Source organism: Pseudonaja textilis, chromosome 6, assembly GCF_049901715.1.
Source record: "Pseudonaja textilis isolate UNSWEBS1 chromosome 6, rPseTex1.2, whole genome shotgun sequence".
NCBI classification, from domain to species: domain Eukaryota; kingdom Metazoa; phylum Chordata; class Lepidosauria; order Squamata; family Elapidae; genus Pseudonaja; species Pseudonaja textilis.
The window spans coordinates 35782210-35800112 of record NC_141995.1 but is presented as its reverse complement, the minus strand read 5'-3'; the positions used below and the strand labels follow the sequence as shown (position 1 = coordinate 35800112).

General features: G+C 34.4%; 1 protein-coding gene across 35 annotated transcripts in view; it reads right to left on the bottom strand.

Moving 5' to 3' along the window:
- Positions 1–17903, bottom strand: part of PCM1 (pericentriolar material 1) — a 50344-nt gene that overhangs the window by 32213 nt on the left and 228 nt on the right. For 8 of the 35 annotated variants that reach the window (XM_026697922.2, XM_087936234.1, XM_087936245.1 and 5 more), the window contains exons 2-16: positions 15905–16034; positions 15308–15553; positions 13749–14021; positions 12597–12767; positions 12339–12452; positions 10841–11029; positions 9049–9226; positions 8435–8544; positions 6506–6725; positions 5672–5870; positions 4652–4828; positions 3380–3534; positions 2544–2767; positions 762–910; positions 210–339 (exon numbers count right to left, since the gene is read on the bottom strand). In XM_026697922.2, the coding sequence (XP_026553707.1) occupies positions 210–339; positions 762–910; positions 2544–2767; positions 3380–3534; positions 4652–4828; positions 5672–5870; positions 6506–6725; positions 8435–8544; positions 9049–9226; positions 10841–11029; positions 12339–12452; positions 12597–12767; positions 13749–14021; positions 15308–15553; positions 15905–16000 (2631 nt within the window). In that variant the 5' untranslated portion in view covers positions 16001–16034. Of the gene's footprint in view, positions 1–209; positions 340–761; positions 911–2543; positions 2768–3379; positions 3535–4651; positions 4829–5671; positions 5871–6505; positions 6726–8434; positions 8545–9048; positions 9227–10840; positions 11030–12338; positions 12453–12596; positions 12768–13748; positions 14022–15307; positions 15554–15904; positions 16035–17315; positions 17443–17903 lie in introns of all 35 variants that reach the window. The other 27 variants (XM_026697927.2, XM_026697930.2, XM_087936257.1 and 24 more) reach the window with 13 other exon arrangements.

The following is a 17903-nucleotide window of genomic DNA, read 5'->3' as shown; positions in this document are numbered from 1 at the left end:
TTAATGATATCTCTTTTAAGCAACTAATATATCTTTCTTCAATTTATTCAAAGCTGCATTTCTAAAGTTTTTTGGGATCAGGACTAAAACACTCTCTTCCCCTTTTTAAAAATACTAAAATTAATCTTCTTGCTAGTGAGTCACAAATAATATTGCCTGTGAGACCGTCCTTCCCCTACTTGTTAGAAATTCAAAGGAACTGTACATACTTGAAGATCTGGGCAAACCTTCTGCAGGACCTGAATTTTTTCTTGAATATTTATAAGCTTCTTTCTTTCTTCTTGAAGATGTTTAAGTTCTCTCTTTTGTTGCTGAAGTTTAGCTTCATAAAATTTCTCCCTAAAAATAACAAATTTTGTGTTGTTACTTTCTGGATGAAAAAATTACAAAAACATACAACAAATAGTAGCCTTGTAACTTAACAGGCAATTTCTTGCCTTTCTTTTATATCAAATTAATTCATAGGAACATAGTTGGATGTCCAATTTGAAAGCCTGATATATTCATTTTAACATTGAGAATTGGACTGCACCTGCCTAGACGACTGTGAAGAGATTGGCCAAATCCTCCTAAACTGTGTACGCTTTCTGGTATAAAGATAAAGATCTTTATACTTTCCAGTATGAAAATCAAAGACTCATACTTTTCCGTATGAGTCTTTGATCTTTATGTGAGTTTTAATTCAAATGTGTATCTTCCTCAAATGCACTAATGAATCTGAAGCTTAATTTTACAACATTCCTTAATGAAAAAGATCATACCTTGCTTTTTCATTCAGTCCAACACTTTTCTGTGATTTGTTTGCACTGTTTTGAATGTTGTTTGGTTGTTGCTGTCCTTTTTCTTCTTCAGCCAGAAAGAATTGTTCCACATTACTCTGTCCTGCTGCTTCCGGCTCCATCTCGTCATCCTAAAAGCAATAGCAGTATCTTCAGCAATGGTTTCCTTAAAGTTCCACTTATTGCCATTTTCAACATTTTATGTCATTTGAATGAGCTCTCAGTCTTCAGCAATATATGAAAGGGTATGTATTGCCTTTCTTTGGTTATTAGTGTACAATATGTCAATGTACAAAGAACATGTAAGAAATATTTATGGGAGAAAGTCTAATTATTTAATGGAAACTGTGAGCTTCAATTACTTAAGATCCACAGAAAATGATGAGTTTCAGCCCAACTCCTAATGTAATCCAGTGTTAATTTTGATAGCAAACTATTACTATTCTCCAGAATCATTTCGCACACCAGTGTTATGTAACATTCAGAGGATGGGTGGGAAGCTACTGTTTAAAGAAAAGAGGGGAAATGATTTTTAGAATAAAAAAACACTTGACTAAGGTATGCTGAATACAAATGAGAACTATCAACAAAATTAGAAATGAAATTTATTAATCACTACATAAAAGAGTGCTTATAATTCAGGACTGTTAAAATTTTTACCTTTGATAACAGAATAAACAATGGCTTCTTGACTCAGCTATGTGCAGAACTATCACACAATGCAACTCTCCTAGCAACATACTTCTTCCCATGCACAAAACAGTAAACAAATTCTTAACACACCAATTATCCACATATGTGAAATTTAGTACGTAATAAAGTATTTCACTTTCATGGAAGAAAATAAATATACATATTTCTAGCAATTCAGGGCAGCTGAGTTTAATTTTGATGATGCCAGTCATAATTAATGTCATATTAAATTTACTTTAAAAAGGATGAGTAATTTAGGAAAAAGAATTGAAGTTGTAATTTATTTAGTTGTAAATAAATATCCAAATTACAAACTATCATGAACAGAGGGCAAGAATTCCAGCCATAAGATGATAATATATGTACCATGTATACATCTGCATATGTTCAATAATACATTTGCATACTGAGCTGTCAATTTAAATGCCAGTAGGTGGTATGCTACCGGTTCGGCCCAGTTCTGCTGAGCCGGTAGCGGCGATGAGTAGCGGAGACCGAACCGGTTCTCTCCGCTGCTCTGCTGTTGGACCCACCCACCTGCCCGGGCTCCCATAGGCACTTTATCTTCTGCTACTGAACTGCAGGCTGTTTTGTGCGGCACAGCAATTGTGGAGTGCCGCACAGCAATTGCTGAAGCGACTGGGAGAGTGCAGGCTTGCAGGTGGTGAGTTGGAATGCCTCTGCGCCTGCGCAAAGTGTGTGTTTAGCGCACGTGCATGCAAAGCATGCCCACCAAGCCACTCCCACCGGTGGTAAAAGTTTTTGAATTCCACCACTGCAGTAGACTCAATGAACGTGAAAAAAAATACAAATGGAATTCTTCAATTCGGTAGAATTATCACTTAAATGTCATGTATTTCTGTACTAATGAGATTATGTTACATTAGAATGCTATAGGAAAGCGAAAATGTAACTATAATTTTTAACAAGACTTCAACATAAAGATCACTTTTCAGTATTTCACCATTTAAAAACTTCTAAAACTGAAGCCATTACTGAACAAACCAGACTACATAACACTCTTAAAATTTATCCTATTACTACTGACATGGAAAAATTAGGAAAATGTACCTGGACCATAGCCACAAGATTTTGCAGCTGTTTCAGTTTTTGCTTTGCTGCTATAAGTCTGTTAATCTTTTGCTCAAACTCAGCATCTATAGCACCCTCATCAGCTATGCTACTTCTTCGACTGGATAATGAAGTTTTGCTGATTCTATCAGCTTCAGCATCAATATCCTCATCATCATCTTGTGGGACAATCACAGCATCTTCTTTCCTATTATAGTGACAATCTGAAAGGACAATAAACTAAATAAAGGAATGAAGATTTACAGTATTTAATAACCTATTTAAAAATAATTAGCAAAACCCAAAATTAGTGCATTATTAAATATCCACTCATAATACAAATATTTACAAAATGACAGATAACAAGCACCATCTTAGAGCAGGTACATCCTCCTAGGGAAGCTGTTATAGTCTCTTGGTCATCTTAGCTCCTGTCTTCCGAAATTTCTCTAGTTTTGTAATATCTTCTGCAGATTTACCAGAACTTCACACAATATTCCAGGTATGGTCCAACCATTGTTTTTTTTATAAGGACATTATAATATTAGCATTTATGTTCAATAACATTTATTATCCCTAATATGCAGTTAGCCTTTACAGCAGATGCATACTACATCAACACCTGCATTGAGCTGTCCATCTTTAGTCCAAGACCAATCACGGCTAGCACTGGTCTTATTTGTTTCAACAAGTCGTTACAAGTTTTATCACTAATGTGTATCATCTTAACAACACTTGAGTGACTGCTAAAAAATTAAAATGTTACTGATTAATTAATGTTGCAGTAAGAGTCAATATATTACAGAATATATATCCAATAAGATATTGAAGCATACCTAAAGTTGAAGGCATATTTGGTATCCTTACATTAGCAGATTGATTATTTATTTCACAGGATGTATTAAGATGTCTTCCATTTCGGTTATTAGTTCCACACTGCAAATTGCTGTTATAGTTAGTTTCATCCCAGTTACTGATTCCTTGGGGATTCCTGTTTTGAAAAAATCCAGTAAATCAGTATCTTTAATTTTTCACAAGTTGTATACTATTACCACAATAACAATTTCATACACATACTGTATATACTAAAATATTTACTTACTCAAATATCCCTCTTCCCCTACTACAAATTACCTAATGGACTTTATCAGAGCAACAACCAATCTTACACAAAGCACTCTATGTGTGTGTTAATGTCAAACTTAAATAATTATTTTCATATTGACTTGTACAAAATAACCTTCAAATTCTCACGTTTGTTTCATGCTTTTAAGTAAACAAGAGTCTTGAAATGCAACCATATAATTGTTCCTTTAGGAGAGACATTAGGTTGAATTCAGACAGAGGTAATCTTACAGTCATTCAAATCAAAAGATTTAAAATTTAGTAAATAATCTAAATAGGATTTAACTTGATCAGCTTTACGTATGCCTAAGTCTGAAGATCAAGCCTCAATGATTAAACCAGAAAATGCAAGAAAATATTCTAATCTTGAAATCTCAAACGGAAATAGTTCCTCAAATATCTAAATCCAAACCCAGTTTTGTCTTATTTCTTGTTTGTTAAAAAAAAGGAACAGATGCATCTTGGTTCATAAACGACCTGCTCAAGGACATAAAAGTAAAACTTAACACATCTAAGAAAGGTCTTAGATTACTTATGTTGATCAGACATCAAAGCTCTAAAAAGCCATCTTCAAATAGTGTAGCAATAGCAAACAAAATTTGATTACGCATGAAATGTGTACAACATACAAATGAAAGACGTAAATCACTGTTGGTCAAGCAGTAGATTATGATACTAAGTTACAATTAGTATCAACATACACTATTAGCGTAACAAGTAAAATAAAAAATATTGTGGGCAATAGTCTTCCTGAAGCCCTGAAAAAAAATGGCAGCACGATCAGGAAAGCTTACAATTGTCCCACCGTGCATTATTGCACACACAAAGATAAAATAGATACATTCACTTTAATTTCACTATTATAAGCATATTATATTATAAACATATTACATGTTCAAGATTGGACAGGAACAAATTCCATTAATACAATTATATTTTGATTACACATTACTTATTTATTAACTTATGTGCAAGTAACTAACCTAATATTTGTAACAGGTTGTGGATTCTCATGTTCAGATTCACAGTCTGACTCTCCAGTCTCTTCTTCCTCCTTAGTATTTTCATTTACAGCATCTGTCATCATATCAGAAGTTTGCTCATAATAGTGGACCAGTTCACGCAATTCATTCAATCTCTTACGAACTTCATTCAGCTTCCTAGAAAAAATAAATCAATAGTTTACTTGTAGATATCAAATGGTTGGGATGAGCTCCTTGCTTTCTCTACATATAGATTTTATATATAGATTTAGATTCTGGCTAATGTATGTACTATTATTAGTTGAATAATTTTGTAAACTATCTTAGAAAACAGATTATTAGACAAAGACCAGAACTTGTTGGTATCTTGTTCTGTATTAGTCAATGTTATGATAAAGTATTAGAAAAACCTTTGCGCCAAACATTTGTGTAATTTCTTTGAAATCTTGAATACTTAAAATTCAATTAGTGTACAATTTATTTCATGCTGTATTGTGAAGTAACAGAAAAGGTAAGTTAATGTTATTTCTATATTTACAGTGGCATTAAGTCCCATTATTCAAGAGACTTCTTTATTTCTATTTTTGTGTGCCCGGTTAAATGCAGGTAGAATGGGTCCATGTCCCTTCAATTAAATGTTCCATATCATGCAACTCAGAAAGTATGTTCTTTTATCAGCTTCTAGAACAGTGATGACTAACCTTTTCCACATTGTGTGCCAACGAATTTATGTATGCTGTAAGTTACTTCCAGTAAAAATACATATATACCTATTTCAAAAATCCTTATATGCATATTTAATATTCACAATCAAGCTGTATGTTAGCATTAAGAATGAAAATCTACCTTTTCCCACAATCACTGTTTGTATAAACTGAATTCTTTGTAGCATGGTATTACAACCACGAAAAAATAGTTATGACTATGGATTTATATGAAGCCAGTCTCATTACAAATTGCTTTTTTAAAACCAATAAACTACAGTACTTAATAAGCCAACATAATGTAATAATGGATTACTGAAGCTTTTCTGTTGGATTTAAGTTGTCCTCTTCACTGTCATTCTGTGAGGTCACAGAATCTGGATGATATGCAGCTGAGGATGCTAAGCTGTTTGGTTCTTCATTGACAGTTATTGTAGGCCCTACAGGTGCAGAAGCAATTGAAGCTGTGCTCCTTTGATCGATACTCCTTTGAGGAGATCCTGCAGCTGGCAGAACTGCAAAGTGAAAGACAATTCTGTTTAATCCTGTATTATGTTTTTTAAAAAAGACGCATCTGTTGAAAACTGAAGCAATGAATTTCTGAGCAAAGATTAAGTCATATGCTAAAGGTAATTTAACAAAGGTAGTTTTCACTCCATTAAATATATACTCTTTCTAAAACAATAAACTGCAATCATTAGTGGAAAGCACTCCATGTCCTGGGAATCTGGACTACATTGCATCACAAATCACTTATCGTAAAATCAGCATTTACTCATTCTTTTCTCACAAATATTCTCATAGCTTTCTTTAAAGAGTCATTCTCTTTACTGTGGAGAGGCTGGTACTTGGAAATATGTAAAATAGATAAGACCACATACTTATTTACATAATGCTTGAGGATAGGAATCTCACCCAACATTTATATTATAATTTATCCCTTCACTACTTGCTTATGATATGAGAGGAAAAATAACTAAGAATTTCTGAGAAAGCAGTATTTAGAGAAACTTGACACCTAAATATTAGCAATCTTATCTCAAAATGCAACAGAATTGACATGATTTCCATTTTCAATAATTAAGTCACGCTATCTCTATCTCTTAATCTCTAAAAGTCTAATTTACACTTCAGGGTACCATCTACTTACATGATGTTGAGTTATTAAGATGCTGGTCACGAAGTGTATGCAGTGCTCCTAGCAGTTTATCCATCTTTTGCTTTTTATCCTGCAATGCCACCATCTTACTAAATAGTTGTGCTTTTTTATCAGAAAGTTGCTCAGACCTAGAAGAATTCCTGCTCTGAGAAACTTCTCTGGCAAGAGAGAGACTCTCTGCTTGCCTTCTATTATCAGGCACAGGTTGAATCTAAAATCAAGCATATATATATTTTATTTTTAAGCGCTGGAATGTTTAGCAGTGAAATATTTTAAAGTACAGTTAATATGCACACTCCTCTGAGAATAAGCCTCAATTTGAGGTAATTTACTTTTGAACAAATATATGCAAGACTTTATAGCAATATCTTAGTATTTTTGAAAACTTTACATTAGTTCTCTGTAAGTGTGGATTGTCAGGAATTTCAAAAAAAAAACAAACCTGAAGTACTGACAAATCACTTTTATAAGATAGAAGCAAAGGCTGGCTATGATTTTTTTCTATCACAATTGCAATTATTTCTCTCTCACTGCAAATATCGTATTTTTCGGACTATAAGATGCTCTTAAGTATAACACACACCTAGCTTTTGGGGAGAAAAACAAGGGAGGGGGGGAATGCCTCTGCCTCCCAGCAATTTGCCTCCTTGCAGCAAACAGCAAACAGCCTGGTCAGCTTCAGCACAGCCTGATTAGCACAAGCAGCTGACTGTCAATTGGATCAGCCTCCCGACGACCAGCTGTTTCAGGCTGCAGGGATTGCCATCATCTGTTACCACCTCTGTGCGCCCCATTTTCAGCCTCCGCACACCCCATTTTTGGCCCATTCCAGGTGGTGGGATCGGAACGGGCAGAAAATAGGATGCAAAGGCCAAAAATGCTAGGTGGAGGCGGCAATAGGCAATGGTAATCCCTGCAGCCTGAAATAGCTGATTGTAGGAGGCCGATCCGACAATCAGCTGCTTGTGTTAATCAGGATGTTTGCTGCAAAGAGGCAAACTGCTGGGAGGCAGAGGCCGAAGAATGGGAGCCAATGGGTGGGTGGAGCTTCAGCAACATTCACTGTATAAGAGGCACAGACATTTCCACTCATTTTGGGGAAGAGAGTACGTCTTATATACCAAAAAATACAGTACTTTTTTATCATTTGAGGTGAACTGGATTTTTTTTAACTTCCAGCTAAAATCAGGAAAAAATCCCCTTCTATATTGGGCTAGAGCTACAAAAAAGCATATCTCATTTTATAAAACTGAAATATATCTTTATCTTTCAACCTTCTATACATTTCTTTCCTCCAACTTTTTGTTTTGCCCCCAAATTTAAAACTTCAATGTTATGAAAAAGATAGCTATGTCTTGTTTTGCCCGAAAAATGTGGAAATACCCTTCTGTCATTGTTTAGGTCTTTAATCAGAATCAATATAGTCTGAAACAAAAAGAAAACATCTATTTCTGAAGAAGATCTATATACTACAAAACTCTGATTTTTGATCAGGTGACCGGGGATACTGCAAAGGTTGTAAGTGTGAAAAACTTTCACGTTGCTTTTTTCAATGCCAACGCAACTTCAAATTGTCATTAAATGAACTGTTACATAAGTTGAGGACTACCTGTATAAGGAGAATGATGGAAATGAAAGCTGCTTATAAAAACCAATGGAGAAAATAAGTATTTAACTGAATTAAGATTAAATATAGCATGTCTATAAGGAAGGGAAAAAATGCAACAATGAAACCTGAGCATTAATTAATGGACACAGAATGCTGACTGAACTAGGGAGGAAAGCAAAAAAATATGAAACCTTTCACAAAACTTCCCCTAATGCATTTTATTGTGATGCTAAACATGTCAAGTTGCATACTGCTGATTTTCATCAGCAAACTAGTCATAAGATCATTTGTACACTCACTAAAAAGTTTACCTGAGAATCGTGAAGCTGGTTATGAAAACGCTGAATTAAATCATTTAATTCTTCATTCAACTCGGATGTTAGACTCACTCCAGAAACGCTACCAGTTGTTTCTGTTACAACTAAAAGGAGGAGGGAAAAAAGAACATTCCCACTCGGATATCAATGTACAAGCTAATTAAAAATTTAAAAAACAGAAATTCAATTGCATCAAAAATATTTATAAATATTATTTTTCTTTGGAAATATGAAAAGCATGAGCTGTTAATTACACACAAATTTCTGGTATTATACTACATAATGTAGTATAATACATTCATTATTGTTTACTTTCTAAATATTTCTTGCTTTTCATCTCATGCATACTAGACATTTTAACTAGACATTTTCAATTTGATATACATATACTTCCAGAACTGAACTGAAAGCCAAGCTGAATGCAGCATCAGCATCTTTCATTTTTTAAAAAAGCTGCAGATACATTTCTCATCAATGCTGCTAAAAAAGAATCTAAATTCTAATTTAAATTCTCAATGAACATATTTTTCAAGTGCCTGAGTAATGTGGCCCATAAAACTTTTGTCCGTTTAGAAGTGCTTTTTTTAATATATTAAAGTTCAACATACCAGAATCATCCATGACAGCGATAGCTTGTTCTGCTTTATGATGAAGAGCAAGCAAGGCAGCTTGCCTCCCCTTCAGAGCCTTTAACTGTTCCTGCTGTTGTAGCATTCTTTTCAGTAAGTCATGCTGCTTCTTTAGGTTTGCAAGTTCTTCCGTAGCTTCTTGCTGAGGATCTCTAGCCTGAAAAATAATCATTATTTATATTGGACCAGAAATAATTTCATTACTTTTTGCAATTACAATTTGCAAAATACTTCTGTGATAAAGGAATTAAATCTTAATTTAATATTAAGCATAATATTATACTAAAAGGATGAGCCAGTTTTTTAATAACAGTGAAGAAGGTTGACACTATTATTTCAAGTAAATAGCAAGAGTTTATGCTTAGCAGATTAAATGTGCTTAACTATCACACTAATCATTTTTTCCCCTAAAAGTTTGGGTTGAGAATGGGTTGAGAATAATTTAACTATAATATTTAAGAACCAGTCAGTAACAGAAGAAAACTCAACAGAACAAACCTTATTTCAATGGAAGGAAATGAAATCTACATCTTCCACTAAAGTAAACCTATTCAGAATAAAACTGTGATTATGTAATACTATGTTAGAGTAAAAGTGGGGGCAGGGGGAGGACCCTAACAGAAGTAAAGGACAAAACACAATTTTTACTCAGTTCAAATTCCTTCTTGAAATTATCCAAGCCAAAAAACAAAGAACAACTCTTTTAATATCTAATGTCTAATTTAATGCTTGAGGGGAATTTTTAAGATTTTTCTTTTTTTAAAAAAAAAGAAAAGTATGGGATTAATCTAAGCAAAATAGAAACAGATCCAAGTCATGCAACAAATAACTTCTCAAACTTTTAACAGCTGTACAGGTAGTTCTCGATTTATGACAGTTCATTTAGAGTCCACTTGAAGTTACAATGGCACTGAAAAAAAACAACATGACCATTTTTCACACTTATAACTATTGTAGTATCCTTATGATCATTTGATCAAAATTCGGATATTTTGCAACTGATTCCTATTTATAATGGTTGCAATGTCCTGAGGTCATGTAATCACCTTCTGAGAAGCAAAGTCAATCAGGAAGCCAGTCACTTAGCATTCATGTTACTAACTTAACAACTGCAGTGATTCATTTAACAACTGTGGTAAGAAAGATAGTAAAATGGGGCAAAATTCACTTAATGTCTTATTTAGCAACAGAGATTTTGCGCTCAATTGTGATCCTAAGTCGAGCACTACCTGTATAGACATATAGAAGACAAAGAAACCACATTAACCCATTTCTGCCTACAGAACTACCCAATTCACAAAGTGGGAATCTCTGCTAGAATTTATTCATTTTTTAAAAAGCTGGTCAGAATCCAAATCCCATTAAAAATGCCATTTTAGGAAACAATAGGCAACTTTTAAAGTAATTATCCGATCAACAACTTAGAATTTTGAGAGAAAAGTCCAAGAGATACTGTAGTCAATTATGCCAATGCAAATCAATGAACTTGAAGATTAGTAGCATCATAGAAAAGATTCCATATGGAAGCCCTCAACTTATTGGCTTTTAAAGAATACCTTCTACAAATAAACAGTATTTTCCTGGAATAAATAATAATTAAGAAACACTATAAAATGTATTAATTCAAACATTAATTCTAAGAGACATTACCAAAAAGAATGAAGAAATCATTGAAACAAAATAAATACTGATTGGATTTTAAAGAAAAAGGGAAGGCTTAAAAGATTAAGACCTTTTACTGAAAGATTCCCAAGGCAATATTTAGTAGTACCTTCGAGAGCAATCCAGGTTCTTGGCTATTTATCCTACTAGACCAGATTTCCCTGCCATTCAGGGCAGTTGTGTCTCTTTTCCCTTTTGGAGCTGCTGTAACATCCATGTCTGAAACCTGTCCTTGAGTAGCTGAATTCCCTAGTTTGTCCTCAATGCAGGGCCGAGTTTTCAGACTAAAAGATACCTCCTTTATCAAATAATTTAGTAAGTCAGACTGTGAGCATATATTTCAGTGAAGCATAATTTTTCAAATTATGGCCTATTGATTTGTCAATACAATACGTCTATACTTAGTTCATTGCAATTTTATTTGTCTCAACATATCAAAAACTATGATCTAGAGGACATACAGGAATTTCACTCTCCTTTAGGTAGTTTTTTCCATTAAATATTTTAATTACCATTTAAATTTCAAAAGGTAAGAAAGAAAACAGTTCAAAAGTATGGAGACAATTATTCTAATCAGGGAAACACTGTTGCCTCATGGATCCATGGATTATGACTAGTATAAATTCAGTAATTATTTCAACTGGATATAGGTCAAGCCTTGAAATCCACTATGTAATATTAAGCCTACAACATATATTATTAATGGTCAAAGGTTCTCAAATTCAAAATTCAATTTGAGACAACCCATATCAAGCACACAACAGCTATTATGCATTAAAAGGGATTGCTCCAAATTCATCATGTTTTGATATTAACAAATGTTTTTTTGAGGTTGAGAAACATTTCACGCATTTTGGTAAGTTCAGAATGGCCCTAAAATATTTCCAGTGAGATTTTGTTTTGTTTTGAGCTTAAAATGTGTTATACATCACTATAATCTCACATGCATAAGTAAAGTTCTCATATGTGCTACAGAAGATTACTGTTCATGGAAGAGAATGATAGATTAGTGTTTTGTTAAACTCATCTATCTCAAGCGTCTACTTTTTTTTAACATTTAATACTGGTCACTTGTTAAACTTTCAAGATTATTGCACTTAGCTTTGTTCCTACAGTAATACTCCCAATTTTTTTTTAAAAAATGAACTTTTTGGCAAGTTTTTCAAAGGAATATGCTAACACAAGCCAGTTATTCTCATCATTTATTAAGAAGAATTGTTGCTTTTGAGTAAAAAGGTAAACTTGTTACACTCATCCATGTCCTAAATGAATATTTAGGTTTGTCCAAAATATTTGGTTTGCCCAAAATTATCAATCAGAATATTTCTGACTGAGGGCTGGCTGCAATCAAATATAAAATACAAAGTAATTTCTCAGAATCCCACAAAGCCAATTATAAACTTATCAATATATTATTTTTGGAAAAAGTGAGGTAGGACAGTTTCTTCTAAAGTAATAAAATTCAGTAATAATGTGTTTTATTACAGATTTTATAATACTTAGCACTGTAAATAATGAAAAATTGATGTTTCAAATAAATTCTAATCTTAAATTATCTCAAAAATTGTCTTCACTTGTAGTACCTTAATTACTAAAAAATAGCTTACCGTTGTATCTGAAACTTCAGACTGCACATCTAAGTTTAGTGATGTGCTCTCAGCTACAGAACCAGATCCCACAGCTGAATCTATAGTCCGACCATCCTCCTCATTTTCTCTAGCCTGAAATATTTTTGTGGTATAAATAAAAAACTAATAAATGAAATAATAAAATGAATGTTATGGAGATAGTGCTATATAACAAACTCAGCCCCCATTTGATTTTATGACTTTTTTCAGTAAATTTCAATTGTCTTTCAAACTTACTAGCATTTTCTGCAAAAATTTCAGGTAAGATTTCTCTTGTTCTTTCAGATGATCTATGAGATGTGATAAGCGTTCAACATTAGCAGATCTCTCATTTTTCTCAACAAGGTCTTCTCTCATGGAACTAGCTTTTGCAATGTAGTCACGAATTTGAACTAATCTGCTCACAATCTGAAAAAGTCACAAAAGTAATAATTAGGTTGACCTGACGTACTGGATTTAAAGCACTATCATAAAACAAGTAAATTTCAAGACCTGTTGCCTATTAATATGGGATAAACTAACGGATCAAAATACAAAGCTAATTAGCAAGGCAGTGGAATCCTTTACATGGATTTATGATTACTTATAAACTACACATATTTACAGTTCTTAAACAGGTGGTTAGAATTCTCAAAGGAATTATGAACCACTTACAAGAGGATCACATTTTAAAATGGTCTACAGGAACATTTTGCACATCATTTGTGCAAAACTACTATCCATTGAAAATATAAGTCAAGAAAACTAAAATGATACCTAGAAGCAAGTCATGCCAAAAGTTCTCTTTGTTACAAAAATGAATATGAATATGTTTATTTTTTTCCCAACGCTAATCTCAAAAAACCCATTAACTTTATTTCGGGGGTGGGGTGGGGTGGGGGGAAGTATTATGCAAACCCTTTTATCATTTTAGGGGGAAGTGATAAAGTTGGAGAACTGGAGGATGAATTAATTACCCACCAGCGCTTTTTACAAGATGAGGTTATATAAAGTTTTTAATGCATTTTCAAAGCACTGTTAGAAAATCACACATAGTAGTGCATAACAAAAATATATTTTAGCTCTTAGCATCACTTTAAAGTTGAATCATTTTCAACATTAAAATTTTCTAGAAAACATCAGCAAAAAATGCACAAAAGCATTACTCTTTAAGATGAAACCCTAGGTGGGGAGGACTGGTGACACAATGCAAGCTAACTCTGCCTACAGCCTGGATCTCAACCCTGACAGGATCAAGGCTGATTTAGCCTTTCATCCTTTTGAGGTTGGTAAAAATGTGGACCTAGATTGTTGCAATATGCTGACATTGAAACAGCCCAGAGAGTGCTATAAAGCACTATGGGGCAGTATATACGTCTTATTGCTATTGCTATGAAATACAAACAGCACCTGGCTACTGTCCACCGCAGGTTCACCTCTACCATCTTCTTCAATTGAGACTGGACAATTCTGCAACAAATCTTTATTCAAAGCAGCAGTAAATAAGTCTTTATATTTTGAAGATGCACCAGTTTCTTGTATTTGAGAAGTCATTGCAGCATCTTTGCCCTTATTAGTATTAATCTGTAGTGATAGGAAGTTGAATGGTTTTTTGTTTTCATTAAGCTGGCGTTTGTTGTTAGCAGCTGTTGCTCTGCCTTGAGAATCACTTCCAATACTTCTCTATGTAAGAGTGAAACATCAACACATTATTCATGTTTCCAATAATCATGTACTACTTATATGTAATCTTATGGGGTATATTATCCATGCACTGAATAAGCAAATATTATTTTCTATATCATGTCTTCAAAATCAATAAAGTCTGTAGTTGTTAAGTATCAAGCAAAAACATAAACAGGGATTTTTTTATTTGTAGACGTAAAAAAATGATTATAGTAACAACTTCAATCTAAAAAAAAATGAATATTATTGTTGCTCAGAGCTACCAAAACTAGGCAACTGATTCTGTTAACTATTCTTCCCAAAATAATGAACAGCAAGTATCTGGACAGACACAAGCATTCTCAGACTGAAACAAAGCACCAAAAAGCAAAGCACATTCTGGCAGTTGCTAACTTTTACATTTCTTTCTTTGATCCTTCGACAGCAAAAAATCTTAATGAAACATAATAATCATTTGTTATGCTAAAAAATTAAAACTTTCAGAAGTTGACATTAGTATGATTCAAGAATTACTATAAAAATAACAAAGCTAGGTATCACACAGATGATCTTGGATGATCCCTAACGAAGAAACAGGACTGTACCTGTTTAGTATTTGAATGAGACACCACCAGGAAGTCCCAGACATGTAGACTTAACTGACAACTTCAACAAAAAAACCCAAAAGCCCTGGAAAACAATAATGTCAAGCTATTTCCACGTGGTCCCAAAAACATGGACACGTTTATTGGTGTATCTTTAACTTAGTTTCAATTTTATATAACAGCGTTACATTTTGAAACAAGAAAAAAAAGCTTCTTTCTTTTCTTCTCATAGGAAGAAAAGTAATTGGATATTCTACATTCGAACTTAAGTAGAATGATGAATAAATTAAATCACTTGAAGGCAATTCGTATTTTCTTTACCACAGTATGAGCAGCTGTATTAAAGCCAGCAATACCAGGAAAAATATTTAATGTGACTCCTGACAAAATTCCTTATCTTACATTTCCACACTGAAATAGTGATTTTATAGAGAAATCCAGACACTTTGTCCTTTCTTACAAATAGCACAACTTCAATTATGCCTAACCAACATAACTTGCAATGGTAAAAGTAGGTGGCATGTGTCTTGAAGTGAAACATCTCAGGTTTGCATGAACATGGACATACTATACTTTCCTCAGTACAGAATTATGTCAACTCACCTCAACATTAAACTATAATGTGCAATGAATAAGATTTACTCCATGTTTTTCATACACACACACACAAATTTTGTTTAGTAAAGATAGAACACAAACCTGGTCTAAATCACTGAAATTTATTCTTTGTTTAAGCTTTTCCAGTTCTGTCTGTTCTGGAACAGACATTTGGGTTATATATCTGGTACGAGGGAAAGTATGTGGAGTCTTTGACTTCCTTCGTCCAACTTCTGGGGTAGATTCTGGAGAAATATCATTGGTAAATCTTGTTTCACTTTCAGCAGAAACTTTTTTTTGGTTTTTTTCTGAAGATCTATTTGGCCTCTTTGGCTGACTTCCCCAACTCTAAAATAAATTATACACAGCACAAAATCACAAAGGAAAGGTTTAAAATTAAAGATACTGATGTTTAAAATGGCAAAGAGGAAAAAAAACCTACAAGAATATTTTAATTAAAATTTACTTCCTGCTGAAGATATGTTACAATCTACATGTTTTCTCAATTCTGCAAAATTGATTTCAAGCTTATACTTTCAACATTTTTTATATTGTTGCTTTTCTTCTAACAGCACATTACGTCTTCAATTATTAAACTTTGTAATTTTATAAACTTCATAATTCATTTCAAGAAGTTAGAAGAACATTAATGCATGATCCCCATTTCATACGAATATACCGAAGAAACTGTAGCAATACCGTATTGTTCAATCGATCATCAAGGCTTTCATGGCTCCAGCTTGGTAAGTCATGGTCGTCTATTCCTTCTTCAAAAGGACTTCCTCCTGTAGCCATTGTGGTGATGATCAGCTATTGGAAAAATAAATAGCTGCAGAATAGAAATATATTTTAGCATGCTATCTTTTAATTTATACATAATTAAGATATTGCATCAAATGTAATGAGAATATACTGAACAAGACCAGTCACAATTATAATTTCTATCATATTTGAATTAGTTCTTAAAACACTGAAGATCTACCCACTAGTGCATCAATTAATGATTCTTTTTAATAGTATATTTAAAAGCCTTTCACAGTTTTTAATTATTTTTAAACATATGTTGGTTCTAAATCAAATCTGACACAATTTTCTACAACAGTTGCGGAATTTCCAGAACTAAGCTTAATTTTACTGTATGTACAAAAATGCTGTAATACAGTTGAGATCATACAGTAAAACATATCTATTCAGCACTATCCTATTTCTGTATTCAAGTATTTTTAAATTTTTATTCAAAGATAAACATGTTTAAGATGCAGCATAATCACTTAAGAGATGTTTACAGTACTAAATCCTGTAAATGCAGTAAATCCTGCAAAAAGTCCTCAAAAAGTTATAAAGCAATAAATTTAGGATACGAAGCATCTACGAATAAGAAACTTAGTTCTTATATTGCTTTTGTAGAAATTATAAAAAAATAGGTCTGCACAATGGCCCAGTTTAATGACGTTGAAACAACCCCTTCTCTCCCCCCCCCCCCCCAAGTTAAAGTTGGCTTTGCCCAGAGGTGGTATTCAGCAGGTGCTGACCAGTTCTGGAGAAGCAGTAGTGGAAATTTTGAGTTGTTTGGAGAACCTGCAAATCCCACCTCTGGACTGGAGATTGTACAGTATCCTTCCCCTGCCACACCAACCAAGCGACACCCACAGAACGGTAGTAAAATATAACTGAATCCCACCACTGGTTTTGCCTATATGCCCTTCTGTTATTCTTCTGTTCCTCAATTACATTTTAAGAAAGCAACCCAGTAGGGGGAGACTGAATTTTATAAACTATCTTTCAACAATCCAACAGACTTCCAGCCATGGCTGACACTCATCTCCTGTTAAGACGCTTAATAATTCTAAGTATCTTTTGAGCAACTGCCTTGTTGCATAAAATGTTTCCTATACTTCTATCTGTAAGTCAATATCGATTGGAAAGGGAGCTCAGGTGACCATGACAAATTTATTACAGAAAGATCAAAAACTCAAACTGTCCAGGATCCATTACAAATAAAAATAGAGCAACGAATCCTACAGGGTTCAACCCATCCTATATTACTACCCGTCTCCTACGACGGCAACCCATTCTCGGGGCGGGGTGGAGGCAGGTTAATCTAGCCTACCTATTTGGGACGCAGCTGTCCCGATCCTGGAGACCAGCCGTACCCGAAGCGCTTCAACGTATCTTTTAAAAGCTCCCCAGCCGCAGCTTCCCTCTTTCCTGGCAGCCAAGGTGCTACGCTACTCCCGCTGAAGGGAATGAAGAGGAGCAGAGGGTAAAAAGACGGTTACGGGGCGGAGTCCCAGGGCCCGCTTTTTCCTCTCAAATAGGCGGCAATGGCGAAGTCGCCAGGGAAAGGAGACGGAGCGAAGCAGATGGCTCGGCGCCAGATTGCTAACTAGGGAAGCGAACGCGCTGTCCCCCCTAGCAACAAGGAACCACTACCTTTCTTCCACCCACTCAAGGTAGAGGGGAGGAGCCTGGCTGGAGCGCGCGCTGCAAGGGAGGGGGCGGGGAGATGGGCACGCCCCCTCCCCGTCCTCCCACGGAAGGAGTCGAGGAGCGCGAGCACCCCGAGGCCCAGAGTTATTCCCCCCGCCCGCAACTGCTTCCCGCTTTGAGGGATACACACATATATATTCCTTGGGAGGTATATAGCGCTTGCCGCCTCTAGCCCCTCCCACTCATTGTGTCCGAGTGAGTAAGTTCG